We start from the raw sequence: 16,186 nt of genomic DNA on the forward strand, positions 1-16,186 counted from the left end.
TTTCACAAGCAGGAGTGCTGAAGGTCCTGGAAACTTGCAGGTACTATAGAAGTAAGAGATTTCTGTCTAGGCATGATTATTCTTCATATGTGGCCAACTGCTTTACCAGGTATCAGTTTATTCAGAGAGAAAAGATTTGAGGCCTCCCAAAACATGAGAGAGGATCAGCCTGGTTCATCTGAAGTTCACACCGTTAACCAGCTTGACCCACCTGAACTGCTCACCTCCATTACAGATCACTTACCTTAATTTCAAGTAGCAAGAATTACTATTTTGCCCCGACTGGAATTAAATGTCTCAGTTATACAACAGCTATTTACTATTTGTACTACTGTGGCAGCCTGCAGCAATCAGTGACCAGCAGCATCCTGGTTCATTGGATATAGTGTACATCCTATCAGCTCCCTGGATGCTATCAAACACTGAATCCATGCTTAGAAGCCACAAGCCAGCCAGGGAAGCAAGCTTTGAACCATTAGCCTGCATACTAACAAGCACCCAAGGGGCTTTCAGTCCAGCTAAACTATGTCAGTTGAGCTAAAAAGATGAAATTACACTCATGCTGCTCCTCTGGTGAAAGTCTCCTGGCATGACTTAGTCTGAAGAGTCTGAGAAGGGATGAGAAAAACCTTGCCTCCTGGCACTACGGAGAAAGGAACCCCTAAGTCTCTTACGGAATTAATGCATGTCCTACAAGAACTTGTCTGTTCATGTCTGATTCATGTCCCATTCTCGTTTAGGCTCAACAGGTAACAAGCATGGCTTAACAAAAATGACTGAAAGGTCAACAAGCATCTTGCTAGAATTAAAAAATGCATAAATGAACCACACCACAAACTAAAGATGGTGGCAAAACTTAGGAGTTTCAACTTTCTAAATTAAAATTTCAAACTCAAAGCAATGATAACAAATCAGCCTTAGGCCTGTCCAAGTCCCACTCCTGCAAACACACCACCATGCTGGCAAATCATCTGGTTCTCTTTAACAACCATCTGTGCTTGCCTTCACTTAAAGAAGAATTAGCAAACAGAGGAACTGGCACACGTGAAGCACAGCACGTAGCAGACAACTATAGATTCACTTTTAGTTTTGCTCAGAGATTGAAAGCAAGTAAGATCAGGTTTTTTTAACTGGGAGGAATGAATTTCAGTAACACCTTTACATAAGCACACCCATAAGAAGTCAATGCTTCAATTAGCATAAATTCAAACTCTTTGCCTTGCCTCTTTTCCATGCAAAGCTTCAAAGGTCCCCACTATGCACTCCCTCCTCTTTATAACCTGGAGACTGAATTGATGAAGTCTTCACTGAAAAGCAGAACCAAGAAAATGGGCTGGAGAACTTCCAGTTCCTCTTTTTTTATAGTAATTTTGTGTTAAGTTTTTAAATATTTGGAACAGGGTCCTTCTAATTCATCTGAAAACCCCCTCCCACTGACACAAAGAACCACTGATAATTCCTGCCTGGAACAAGGGTGGGTTTGTTGAGGTGGGAGTTGGTTCTTAGTCATCTAGATTGCATTTGAACCAGGCTTACTTAGCTTCCTTTTCCAAATATTATAAGGAAAGAAAGTAAAAAACTTTACTGAGATGAAGAAAATGCATTAAAACATCCTGAGTTGCAAGAAGTATTTAGGTTGTCTACATAGGAAAGAGGAATACAGAGCTCTATCTGCAAAATAAAGTTTAACATTACAAGTAAAGGTTCAAAAGACTACTAATAATAGTACTTTGAAGAACAGCATGAAGATTAAATGGAACAAATTACAGCTCAACTACTAATTTGTAGCAAACTGCTCTTCTGATAAACAATTAGGATATATCCGCATTTAAATATCAAGCTTTAAATTCTTAATATTAAAATCAAAGATCAATCTGCATCTTAATGCTTCACTGAAAATGCCCATGTGCAACTTGACAGTCACACTGATGACAGACCAATAAAACTAAAGTGAAGCTTTATCACCCATTCTAGCATAACACCAAATCAGCAGAGGATGTGCATTAAATGATACAGGCTGCCATTTATAGAAGTGCCTCTGTTGTGGCTTGCAGCCTTTTCATGCTGACATCAGGTTGTGCTGTTAGCTGAGGTCACATTCTCTTCTGCCTTTAGCCCTGTTACCACCCTTGATAAACTGAAGTGCTGGATGACAGACACAATCTCAAATGACACTGGCAAACCTTGCCTTCAGCTTACTGACAAACACACAGCTAGAAAGTACTCAGTAAAAAAAAACACTGAACCAATTTGAAGATCTTCCGTAACTACTGCCTCCTATAGGAGGAAAATGAAATAATGGCATAATTTAGGTAAAAAGGGACCTCTGAAGGTCAAGTGACCCAATCTCCTTCCAAAAGCAGGGCTGACAAAGTTGTATTGCTCGAGGCCGCATCCAGACTAATTTTAAAAACCTCCACAGATGAAGATCCTCTAGGCAACCTCTTCCAGTGCTTCACTTACTATCTTCAAAGTGCAGAAAAATACCAACTCATGGGAAAAACCCCCAAGCATAGAGCTGTCCTCTCAGTCCCTCTAGTTCGTGGATTACTGGAACCTGCATTAAGACCAACTGAAAATCCCTCAATGAAAAAAAATCTTACTTCTAATTCAGAGGTTTTCTGGAATTAGTGGTCTATGCACTATAGGTACAGGAAAGTCAAGATTCAAGCCCAAAATTTAAAAGATGAACTGCTCATCACAGCTTTTTACTGGCATTTGCCCTGTGTGTAGTTTCACAGAAACCCCTTCCATGCCATTAGGGAGCAGAGATCACCTGCTTTCAAACACTGGGTCAGACCATTGCTGGCCAAGGGTGCAGAGTGCCATCAAACACAGTTCAGGTACGTTCTCATCTCTACCTGGAGCTATTTACCATTTTTAGGGCATGTAAAACATGCTGTTTCAGATGGCTCTGTGATCCAGCTTTCCTGGGAAGAAGCTGTGGAAAGGACCAAACCTCACGTGCTCACACTGGAGGCCCTAAAGAGAACATCCTGCTGCAGCTGATGGAGTGCCTGGCGTGGTTTATACAAAAGACACAGGACCTGGCACAGTCCACCTCTGGCACAAAGCTCCCAGGGCCCCAGTATCCTGCCACACCTCCCACACTTTCAGGCAGAGTGAACAGAGCTCCTCATACTATGCTGCTACAAACAAGAAACAGGATAAAAATAGGGACAAGACTGCTTTAGAGCCCACGATAATAAATAGGCTTCAGGGAGCAACATGAAGGGAAGCAGCAAGCAAGGAGCACAATGCGCATACAAAGACCCAATACAGAGTCTTTGGAGAAATCCCACTGCAGTGAGACAAAATCTAGTGCACACATCAAAAAGAAAAAAAGGAAAGGAAAAAAAAAAAAAAGACATCTAAGGAAAGCACTAGAGACAAGTATGGAGCTTCTTAAGGGGGAGGGAGCAGAGAATAAGCTTCACTATGCTGGTGCATACGTATTTTGCCTGTGGAAGCTTGGGATCAGATCTTATTTCTCCAATGAAAAGGAGAATGATTGTCCCTCCACATCACAGAAGCTCCATGTGATTAGAACCCTCTGCAGATTCAGCTCCTGCCCAGCACAGAGCTCAAACAGCAGGAGCATAAATCGGAGTTGAAGTGCACTGGCAGAGCTGCAGCAGGAAGAGGCGTGCCCAGCCCTGTCTCCCCAGGTCTGCCTCCAGGATTGCCCCTGATCCCAGCAGGAGCTGGGGGAGCTCAGGGGAAGAACCATAAATGATGGAGAAGAGAGTTAGTACCCATTCTTCATAAAGCAGCCCTAATTAGAAATGTCAGGTCTTATTATGAGCCAGCGCTCCACTAGACAGGAGTCCCATTACTCAGGAGAGATGTATGTGGAAGACAGGCATTTCTTAAAGATGTATACATCTTTCCTCTACCCCACACCACAGCCAAAGGGAACAGTCTCATTACATGGGGGTGAAGGCAGCACCAATGCTGCCAACTGCATAAACACTAGCAGAAGCAGTGCCAACACTGTTTCATACCTAAAACTTCTATCTCCCCCTTCCCTCTGGAAGGCCAGGAGCAGTCATGCCTAAAATACTCATAACAAGGCTGTTTACAACATAGTCTACCAGCAATTTTCATAGGGGCCTGTTCATTTCCCATTGAAATCACTATAAAGAATTCATTAGTATCAAATGGAGCATATCTGGAGTAAAAAAATAGTGTAAATTTCACTCCTCTACCTCTGCATTCAAGCATTCGTCTGCAATGAAGCCCAAACACGCTTCATATTCCTTAGACATCAGCATCTGCATCTAATACCAGAAACATCCATGTCAAGCATCTAAGGGATTTTGTGGGGCACTGACAAGCTCTGAGGGAAGGCAAGTGAGGTCTGTGACAGTAAAGGGAGCAGCTCTGGAAATGTGGTTGCTATAGGTTTTGCCATGCTTGAAAAAAGCAGGTGACACTTTACAGTGAACAAAGGTATTTCTCTCTTCCTCTGAGGTGTGTTCTTTGTGATAAAATTCACCTGGCTTGACTCTGAAGGCCAACTGCAAAGCAGCAGCCATTAGCAGCTTTCCTCATGAAGATTTGTCTGCAGTGAGATCCCTGCAGGCTACATGTGGGGTGTAAACCTAGCCAGGATTATTCAGGGCTGTCTGCAGCTTTGGGGCTTCAGGGGAATAAACAAAAAAAGAGACTCAAACTGCTTTGCACAATGCAACAAAAGGATTCTTTTGACAGAGCAGCAGGGCAGAATTAATTCCTTCAGCAGGCAGAAGAAACGCAGCCATTATGCAGCATTTGCTGTCTTAATACTACAAAAATAGGATGCATTTACTTATTATAGCTCAGTTTTGTTCTATTTCACATCACTGTATCTGAGCTACAAACAAACTACTTCAGCCAAACATAACAGAGGAGGAAGGCAGTGTAATGCCAGACCAGGGCCAAGTACAGACAATGCCTTCACTGTACTTCCCACTGGAGTAACAGACCCACACTTGTCCACTCCTGCATTTTGAAAAAGCTCCTCTTTGTGCCCCCAACTCACATAGCTGTAATGGCAGGTTTTGTTCTATCACTGCATGTTAAAACTGGATATACCATCTGTATTAATAAGTCTTCCTCAGAAATGGACTCAGCAGTCTGATCTCATCCAGCCTAAGGTCAATGATCTGAAAATGAAAAGTAACTAGGTACAAGAAGATGTTCAAGCCTCCAAGCATTTGGTCTCAGGATCTTTAGAAATCAACCAGGGGCTCTTCAGTCTAGACACTGTAATAAAACCTCACAGTTATGGAACCGCAGCTACTGTGGTTACAATATACAAGGACAGGGATGTTCTTTGTTGCTGGTAGGAGAAATACACATTTCATGTACTTCTATTGCCCATAAAATCCTATCCTGTATTTCACCAATTACCATAGAGTGACTGCTTTCCTCAGAGGCTGCTAATTACAGCCGCTAAACGCAGTCCACTTGTTACATGCTCAACCTGAAAACAAATCTCATCAAGTGAACAAGAGCAGCAGCACAGGAATTCGTCAAAGTGCTCCACAAGAGGTGCAAGAAATTTAATCTCTTCCCCAAGCAGTCTTTGGGGCACCACTGAGGCTGCTGATTAAGGACAGCAATTGAATTCTAACTGGGACAGTGTTTCTATATAGTAACAGCCCAGAGCATTCATTCATTTGAAAGTAGTTATTAGGAGACTACTCTCCAGAACCCAGCACCCAGCCAGCATAGAGAAAGGAGAAAGAAAGACACCTACTCCTCTACCACTTTCTTGGAAACTGAACTATTTGCAAGCCTCAGGCAAGGACTTCTATGTCAAGAACAATTTTGTGATTATTTTCATAGCAGCAGAAAGCTTGTGATACATTCACTTGTGCTCACTGAAGTACTCTACTGTGCACCCCCAACAAGTGTTGAAATCAGTATGTGTGAAACACAAACACAGCCCAAATAAACTTCATGAATCTGCACAGTATACAACTATGGAATAGTTTCTACTCACACCAGATTGCCCTCAGTCTTCCTCTAGGATATTTGAATAACTTGTACTCCCATCTCTCAGAGAATTGCTGAGAATTAAAAGGCTGACTTAAAATCACTGCTATATTCACAGTGATCAATACGTGTGTGCACGGGCATGTGTATGAACCATCCTACTAATAAACTTGCCCCTGGAAGATTCTGGGTACCATAAATGACAAAGCTAAGCAATCAAAACCATAAGATTTAGTTAGTCCTTTCATGTAGAAATGTCACTGGAGTTGATACTGCTCCAGCTTTAGTCCCAAGCTGCTTCTAACAGAACATGTACAAAGGAGAGCCAGCCAGCTGGGAAAAACAGCACAGAAGATACCAGGAAACTGGTGCAGAGGTTTTAAAGACAATGACCACTGCAAATTTAAGGCTTTGTTTTAGAGGTGAAACCAGCCTGACACAAAAACACATGAAAGAATTTGAAGGAAAAGACCATAGCAGAGAAAACAGCAACTACTAAGCATTCCTGAACTGTGACCACCTCCGCAGCTGTACCAGATGTTACTGCAGTTTCCATGGGAGGGAAGGGTGTAGGATTTTTCATTCTAATTCTTTATGAACACTGGACTGTAAATTAATCCTTGCAATGTGTTCTAAGATGCATGTGTTCTCTGAGGCAACCACTGGGGTCGCTCAGATCTACATGATACTTTACCAATGGGGAAGAAGAGAACAGGCCCTGCATGAAGAAATTCATCTCCAGAAGTGCAGGACATTCATGCATTTAACTTCCATCAGTAGTAATGGAATGGTGCATGTTCACCTTCTACTCATGAAGCCCACACTAAACAGCAGCATTTCATCCTTTAGCTGCCCACTCCTTTAGCCTGTATTTTACACATGTCTGTTAGTGGTGCTGGTAGTAAAGTGGTTCTGCTTACATACACCAAAGCTTTGGCAAAAGAGCGTTTGTGTATTCACATAAAACCATCAGGCTTAGGGGAGATGATGAAACACACATAACCAGAGTAACTCTGGTCTTCTTTGCAAGGAAATCCTGGGTCAAGGTACTTTGGATTCAATCCTGAATTCACAATACACTAACAAATTACACACTTACTTTTCTTCTGACATTTGCTGCTGTGACAGTTCAGACAACCAACAGCGGCCTGGAGGTCAGACATTTCTCAGCTGATAAGACCAGCTGGACTACTGCCCCAGGCTCTTCATTCCACCAGCTGATCTTTTAAAGCTGAGAAGTTCCCAGCATGATGAAATCATCATGCTTCATTGACAACAACAAATACATGCTTGTTTTCTTTAATAAGCAATGAAGTACATTAATTATTCAACACAATTCCAGCTTTAGAAAAATCATGGATTATTCTCAAGTCCTCTTTTGACCTGGACAGGAGGAGCCAGAGTGCAAAGGTCTCTCAGCTGTACACGGTGACACTATCCACTGACAGGTGATGCAGCTCATGAGGAGGAGGAGAACCAGCCCAGACAGGTTTCTGTATTTATTTCCTGGCATTGGGAGGCATTTACTGATGGTGAACAAGGAACACCACACACATGCTTCCTCTGAAAATACATGCAGTAATTGCCTTGGAAAACAATGTTCTAAAAGGTTAAAGTAAAGATCTGTCCATAGAAATGGCACATACTGTAGCATGCAGTATTCATTACACAGCAGTCAATTTGCTCAGGAGACTTCCATGCTCTCTTACAAAAAGAGCTGCCAATTAACTCACACCTTCAGACAATAAATACCAATACAAAATCAAGGTCTATAAAATTCAGATACTGACCTACTCAGACTTCCTAAAATTAGTCTACTACATCCACAGTATAGTAAGGATTTCAGAAAGACAACAGGTACACTGAATCGAGAGAAAAAGGGGAAGAAACTAAATGCAGTTTTTGCAAAGATGGGTAACAGAAATCATCTCTGAAAGCTCAGATGAAAAGCACAGGCTTCTTATGTAGCAAAAATAAATACAATATATGCTTCTCTCCTGTAAATTAATTCTTCACAGGTGAAGGGATACAGAGCTCCTCTGCCTTTCCATTTCACCTAGTCCCCCCCAGCATCACCGACTACCACAGATATCCTTTCTGTTACAGAAACGCAGCTACAACACAGAAATACAAGTTAAAAAAAAAAGTGATGTCTCTATTTGGCACATTCTTGGAACTGTGATTTCATGCTAATTCAAAAGTACTCACAACCAATTTAAATAATCTTCCCAAGTGATGCTGCAAAAGGAAGCAGTTAGGAAATGGAAGTCTCAATGATCACTCAAAAACAACACAGACCAGCAAGGGTTTCTGAAAATTCATGTCCTTCACCTCTCTCAGCCTGTTCTGGTCTCTTATAAATGCACGTATCCTCTTCCCTCATCCCATCGAACAGATCATTTATCATATTTTATAGAATCTTAAACTGAGCTTGATGACACCAGGCTACAGATGCTTGCAGACTATTTTTCTGAAGTTCCACTTTTACTGCAAGATTGCTTCAGTCTCTTCACACCGTTAGAAAGAAACGGAGCAGTCAATACTCAGACACTAACAAATAAACACATCCATCCCTGTGGCACATTCATTAGCACCTACCTTTCCCTGTAGTCATTCTCTGCAGTGCTGGGGAGCTGCTGGGGAAGGGCACTGTGCTCGGGAGCAGCCCCACAGTACATGTCTCTCAGTACATGTCTCTCAGCAACTTAACCACCAGCAAACTCGCCACCCTCCTACACCACTTTGCTGTGTGACCTAGCAGGCGACTGCCACGTCTCCTCCAAAATAAAAGCCTGTTCAGCATTCATCTGAGCTCTATGTGCCCCCCTGTGCCTGTTTGCTCACACCCCTCCCCTTCTACACTTGAGAATTTCAGCAATATGCTTATTTGCAAAGCTGTTAGAAAGGGAGTAGAGCTCCTCTTGTCCATTTCCACCTTCCACAAGGATGTACTATCGGTTAATGGTGTTCATTCAAATATCACTCAGACATTACTGCTCTCACAGCTCCCACACAGGTGAAGAGGCATTTACTTGCTTTTTTCATGCCCTAAAAATGCTGAGCCAATGAAATCGATTTTCTACTTCACTTCCTATTTCAACTTGAAAACTGTATTAATAGAGAGCAAGCCATAATGGAAATTAAATTATACAAGCAGGTATAAATGCAAAAAAGCACAGTGCAGCATTTATTGGTTCAAAATATTTCTGTTATCCCAGACAGTTGTCCCTCCTTCCCGTCTGCAATTCTGCTGCTTGGATGTGTGTTGACAAACAAACAATATTCCACCCTCAGATGCATGGCATTACTTGGCAAATGTGGGTGATTTTCCTCTGTATAATAAATATCAAAATAGCTTCCAATGACTCAGCTTTATTACCAGCAAAACACAGGAATCTAAAATAAGCTCCAGTTTTCATCCAATAGCATACAAGTTCTCAACTTCACAAACAGAATTCATTTAGTAAATAGCGTATTTGTCTTATACGCCCTCCCAAATATAGAAGTAGATCTACTGAAAAGTAGCATTCTCCTTCTTCATAGATTTTCAGTAATTGAAATTATCGCATCTTTTATTTTAGCACTGTTTTAATTAACTTGCTTACTCTTAGAGCACACACCCATGCAGTCAACTACCAAAATTGCATCCTCCCCTCACCCTACTCTGTGCAAGTATCCGTGGGGGAGAGATCTCAGCTCCAGAATTCTGGCTTTAAGATCTCCTGCTTTGATTTCCTTCCAGCCCAAGACCACTACCACCTCCACTGTCCCTAATCTTTTTCTTCTGAGTCAAAATTCAGCATCAACAACGAAGTTCAATGCCCTCCCTGTCCATAGTAACACCACCACTATCCCTTCATGCACAAATATAAACACATCTCCCAAAAATTGTGTGACTTATATAAAAAAAATGAAGGTTTACATCAAAGAATATCATATTAGGATATCACAATGATCAAAAGCTAAAAAAACCCACTGGAACATTTTGGTCACTAATAGCTTTGGTTTGGGTCATCGATTCCTATCAGCCTGTATTTTTCAGTAGAAAATTTATTTTATTCTTAATCTGTACTGAAACTTGATTATAAACTCTTCTGGAACTCAAATCCATGGAAAATCTGTACAGTTTATGTTAAGGTGCTTCCAGATAATACCAAGGAAACCCATGCAGCATGAATTTCCTGGAGTGTCTGTCCAATAGCCTCTCTCTGTATCACATCCAACTAAAGATCATCACACAATGCCAATATAAGACAGCAGCAGACTAGCTGGCAATTACTGGCTCTTTCATGCTGAAAATGTATTTGTCCCAGGGGAATAAGGCATCTGCATAATTAGCAAAAGCAGTTACACAGAAAATAATTAGCTTGCTGAAAACCCAAAGGGGGAAAAACTATAATTTTTGCTTCAAGAGGCTGACTAATTATATGCCAAATAACAAAACAGAGATGCACTGAGAATCATCGAGAAATCCAGCATGGATTTTAACTTCATATTCTAGCTATAAGGGCTGCTGGTAGCCTAGCAACAAGCAGCATACTTGGGCATGCCAAAACCTCCTCTGACTTAATGAAACACTTCAGATTACTATGCAAACCTCCCCCACCCCACTATGCATTTGATTCTTGTGTTACTAAATGATAAAAACAAAGCCTAGCCAAAAAAAAAAAAAAATCAAACAATTTAAGATAAACTCAAACAAACACTAATGGACCACGGTAGAGAAAGATAAGCAAATACAAAAGATGAATTATTTTCAGAGACTTGAAATTCGCAGTCCGATTAGAGTTGATTCATTAGATTTCTTCTTCGGGTTAAGAAAATGTCTTATTATTTTAAGCAACTTTTCTAGTAGTCTCTGTAAGATTTCTGTTTATCCATGTCTTGGGAACCACTAGATATGAAACCTTTAACAACTTAGAGCAATTTACTAATCTCCAAAGTACTCCTGATATACAAATAGCATTGCTGCAATTCCTTCTTTTTACTTGAATACTCAGAGAATTGGTAGAGGAAACTGTTATCCCAAAGAGTAGTCTCAGAGCCAAGAGACCAGTTTTTACTGTGTTCCACTATTGCAGAAGCCACAGCTGCTGTCCCAACTGCCCAGTACTCCTGTGTTCTGTGATAAGACAAGTTTGACAACCACTTTCAAGTCTCATTGTCATTAGCATAAGTCTGTGCTCAGTTATGAGTGACCCTTCAGCCAACAGCCTCCTTTTGGTTACCCACAAGAGAAGCACATTCACATATTCACCCATCCAACCATTCTGCCAGATTCAAAGGGTTAACAAGACTGAGCTGTTTCCACTATTTCCTGAGAAAGGCAAATCTTTTGCATGTGCAATATCTATCACCATCCTCCCTGGTGACTCTGACAACTGCTGAAAGCGTCACCTTTGTTCAGAAAGTGTCAGGGACACAAGAAACCTGACAAATTTAGCTTGTCTTTAGGCCACAATAAACTTGTGACCATGGGTAAAGATAAGCCTGCTTTTGCTGGCTTACACAACCTCAAAAAGATAAACTGAAAGTTGCACAGAGCTGTTGACACACGAGATAGGATGAGCATGTAACACTGTATTTGTACTGTCCTTGGAGGGCAAGGAAGAAGCAACAAACCAGCCTGTGGCGCTAAGGGAAACCAAACCCTCCCCTCAAACACACACAAAAGATGCTAGTAAGTAATGTTATCATTACTATCTTCACAAATGAGAACTGATTTAATTCTGCAACTATAGACTTTTTCATTTCTAGGGAAGATGAAAAGGGTCTGGCAGAACAAAAAGAAACCCTACCCTTTGCTCTCTTTGACCCTTAGCACTCCTCCGCTCTTCCCTTTCCCCCAGGCTACTTTTTTTGTCTCAATGTCCGTACAGCAGATTCTACCACGGAGAAATCCTAGCACACACACAGACTCCAGGGACTGCATCCTGCCCCAGCACGAGCGAGAACAGCGAGACATCGGAAGATCAGGTTAAGCAGAGTGAAGAATACAGGAGTACTTGTGTTGGGAAGTACTGAAAGCCTGTCCATGGAGTCAAAGACAGGAGACGGGGATCATAGGGTCTCAGGACCTTGATGCACAAAAAGGATACATTTTCCATTGAAAGTGACAAAGGGGTATAAAAGAAAAAATAATTTTCAATAAAGCCTAAAAGTAGATTTGATACAGACCGATGCTTTAGATGTAGCAATAAATCTCAGATCACAAGTCTGCCTCCTCAAAACACCAAATAACAGCAATCTACACAGTACAATGATGCATCAAATTGCTTTATCTTTTTTTGAAAGCCCATTCTATTCCACTGCTAGTAAGACAAAAATTCCACCTTAGCCTAGCCAAGTGGAAAGCAAAGAAGTTGAATCAGCAATAAATCTCTTTCAGTTTGAGTAAGGGTTTCAGAGAAATCACCTGGAAGTTGGGAACCTAAACAAGTGTGCTAAGGGATTAAATATTTACTTCCCCTCCCACCTGTTAAAAAAGAACAAGGACATTTGTTTCTCAGCTGCACTTTTTTTACCCATGTAAGCCTCATCCACCTGTAGAGACAAAATACCCCCATATTATGCAAAGGTGTAATTTTAACCCATTCCACCACAGAGGAGCCTGTACTAGGTCTTCATCATTCCCAAACATACAAGAGAATACATCGCATTTCTGAATAATTAAAACTATAACTTCAGGATTTTCAAATCAGTTAATTTTATTGTTTCTGCAGGGATGAAGTTTACTGTGTTGTAAGATGTTTATGGCAAGGAGAATAGTGCCCAGAAGTGAAAAAGGTATTTTTTCCAATTTAAAAGAGCAAAGACCTCTCCGCTCTCTTGATTTCCAAGAGCATAGTGGGAATGACTGGGAACGTCACTTCCCCTGCTCCTGGCCTTGCAGAGGGTGTGAGCTTCATACGAACCCACAGTACTGAACTCAGGTTCTTCATCTGCTCTACTCAACTGTTGGCAGAAAGATGCATTTCCTCACCAAGAATTCTCTCCAAAATCTATTATTAAACAAGGAGTGATACCTATTAAAATTACTTTCTAGCCCGTAAGCTTATCTGTAAACACAGTAATAAACACTTGTTATTACAGTAAGCAAAATACTAGTGTCAGACAAGACAGACAGAATTAAGGCTCTGATAAGGGTCTTTGGCTATCAGTCCTAAACATACAAAATATGCAAACTTAGGAACTGCAAAATACAAACAATGTGAGCTTTAAACAGAGCACTGCTGCATTATTGTGTACAATCTGTGCCTTTTAGGGCATTAAGCTGAAAAGGCAATTCTTCTCTGAAATTACTATTCTATTTACCTTACGAACAATTTACATGCACATGGACTCGAGAACAGGAGATGCATTTCCCTAATGTAACTCAAGAGGAAAAGACGACGGCTATAGCACCACCTTCTCTTCTCAAAACATATGCTTCCTTCTCCTTCTGATACTACAAAAATACAGGAGATAAATTCAATGTCCCATTTTATTTGTTGCAAAAGCACTGTGCATATTTCTGAACAGTCACCATACTTGTTTTCCCTAACAGAATGCTTGCTATATATCCATTTGAATGCCTCACCAATTGAAAATTGCTAAAAGCACCAAAAAGAGAATATAAGTACTTCTACTCACCAACTGATGTCTGGACCATGTTTCCAGATTTTTGGACCTCATCGAATTTTGTAAAAATTACATTCAACCTGTTTGAAAGTTAAAGAAATACGCAATGAACAACTGAATTTAAATTTAAGAAATATTAGAATCATAAAATCACTATGGTTGGAAAAGACCTCTAAGACCATCGAGTCCAACCTTTAACCCAGCACCACCACGTTCACTATGAAACCATGTCCTTAAGTGCCACATCCACACAGCTTTTGAACACTTCCAGGGATGGTGATTCCACCACTTCCCTGGGCAGCCATCTTCTAACATCTCATGATGTTATAGAACAAATTTGGCTTCGCTCAGGTCATTTGGAGCACTGTCAAAAATGTCAGCAGAAAGTGTCAATGCATGGAAGTTATTTTAAAATTAAAAACCCCCAACATCAACACACAACAGCTGATAGGAAAACCTGAGATATAATTGAAACTACTACACTACTGAAGATGTGATATGGCTAATTGTAGATGCATTTCCAGTTCATCACCACTCTGCCTATCTTAACTATTTGCAGAAATACCACAAAACACACCTCTAAAAACCAACTCGACACAGCATTTTGTCTGTGGCCCTGACACCTTCCTATTTTTCACTGGAGAACAGGAAGCAACAGTGCTGCCTCCACCTGCATGCAGCCCACCTCCAAAACCACCTCTTCCCTCTGAGCACTGACAAGCTGCCATCTACTCCATCCTCAGGTCTAACCATGCTCTGCCCTGAACATTGGAGGCAAGATGCAGAGCAGCTTTCTTAACACATCTAAAATGGCAGAAGCAAAGGGACGTGGCTTTGGTTTTGACACAGGTTTTGTTGCTTTTAGTTTGAGGCTTGGGGGTTTTTTTGTTGTTTTTGTGGGATTTTTTTGGTTGGTTGGTTGGTTGGTTTTTGGGTCTTTTTTTGGGGGGGGGGGCTGCCTTTTTAACATAAAATCTTAAAACTGATTATTTTTTCTGTGGGTTTTTGTTCTTTATGACAGCCTAAGTTGCATAAACAGAGGCTACTCTGAAGTGTCTCCTCTCTATATATGCAGAGCATACAGGAAAAATATTAATTCACTTAATCTTAAATCAGTTAACTAAACATCTGTAGTAATTTTAGTGGTTTTCCAAGATGCTGTGGAATACTTGGGCAAAGATACAGCATCTGCATTAAGTAAAACTGAGTGTTTGTCAGATTAAAAAATAAAAAAATCAAACAACAATCCCAGGAAAAGGTCCAATCATGCAGTTCCTGAAGTCTTCTGAAGGAAGGAAGGGAATAAAGAGCAGCCCAAAAATAGTGAAGACCTAAGGACATTCTCAACTTACCGAGACTGGGGTAATCCTTTTTTACTGAGATCAGCCCTTACACGTTCACCAACATGTCTGTAAATTTCCACAAGGCTGTTTATTGCTGCATCTCGAACCTGGATGTGAGAGATGAGAGAAATCAAACATCTTTACAATTTAAATTAATCAATCCCTAATATGTCCTACCTTAGACAACTAAATTTGCATATTTCTCAGCAACAACAGTTGCCCCTATACACATTACCACACACTTCATGAAGGAGCTTCCAACCCTGCCCTTCACATGTTAACAGTATCAGCAGGTTAATTGAATTGAAAAGGCAGTGAAGGTGTAAGACAAAAGGTTTCATACAGAAGGAGCTTGGCTGCCTTTGCCAAACTCCTCCCATTGTGTACAACAGGTACATTTACTGGATGAAAAAAGGATAGAGACACAAAGAGACCTTATATTACTGGGATAGTATAAAATTAACTGATTTTTAATGCTGTCTTTAAAAACTTACATTTCTGTGTTGATAGCAAAACAGGGAGGAAGGGAGGAGTAATCAATCACCTAAGTCACCATGAATTTTGCATGTTTTCCAAACTGATTTGCGAGAAATTGCTGAGCACATCCTTCCCTCCGGACCACACAAGAGACATAAATCTGATTAAAGTGTCACCTCTCTGTACTTAAACCCCTCCTCCACTAGAAACAGCAGGCAGAGAAGGTAAACAAACTATCTGCTCTGCCTACAGAAACACCTACAGAGCTGTGCACTACAGCTTCTCAGAAGATGGCCCAGCAGCTACCCCCACACAGCCCCCAGGACTAGACATGGAATATCCTGAGGACACAAGCTAGAACTGCCTGTAGGTGGGAGTCAAAGGGCAGGCACACGTCCCCTGCCTCCTAGCCAAAGAAAACCCCAACACCTGACTCACACCCATGTCACCCCGTTCTCCTGCTCCGCAGCCTTCCCACTCAGCAGGCCACTGCCAGCCTCCAAACCCCTCCTCCCCTCACGCCAGCCCTTCCCCGGCGCTCCTGCCTCTCCTCTCCCTGCCCATCAGCCCCATTTGCTACCAACACTGCAGTCTATGGGGACTCTGGTGCCCCAAATTTCTGAGTACACGGATGCCAACCCAGACTGTGCAGAGCAAGGATTGCCTCTGTGTGTACAGTTAAGCACAGGCACATCTGCAGGACTGTGTAAATCCCATACTGGGCAAGGCAAGGAGCCCCTACCATCATACTTGGTTTAGTCTAC

General features: G+C 41.4%; 1 protein-coding gene across 31 annotated transcripts in view; it reads right to left on the bottom strand.

Annotated features, from left to right (window-relative positions):
- The window catches only part of CLASP1 (cytoplasmic linker associated protein 1), a 176,419-nt gene that overhangs the window by 109,972 nt on the left and 50,261 nt on the right, over positions 1–16,186 (bottom strand). For 30 of the 31 annotated variants that reach the window (XM_032113660.1, XM_032113627.1, XM_032113642.1 and 27 more), the window contains exons 7-8: positions 14,955–15,052; positions 13,615–13,682 (exon numbers count right to left, since the gene is read on the bottom strand). In XM_032113660.1, coding sequence (XP_031969551.1) covers positions 13,615–13,682; positions 14,955–15,052 — 166 coding nt within the window. Of the gene's footprint in view, positions 1–8,580; positions 8,708–13,614; positions 13,683–14,954; positions 15,053–16,186 lie in introns of those variants that run through there. The other variant, XM_032113654.1, reaches the window with a different exon arrangement.

Source organism: Corvus moneduloides, chromosome 7, assembly GCF_009650955.1.
Source record: "Corvus moneduloides isolate bCorMon1 chromosome 7, bCorMon1.pri, whole genome shotgun sequence".
Taxonomy (NCBI): domain Eukaryota; kingdom Metazoa; phylum Chordata; class Aves; order Passeriformes; family Corvidae; genus Corvus; species Corvus moneduloides.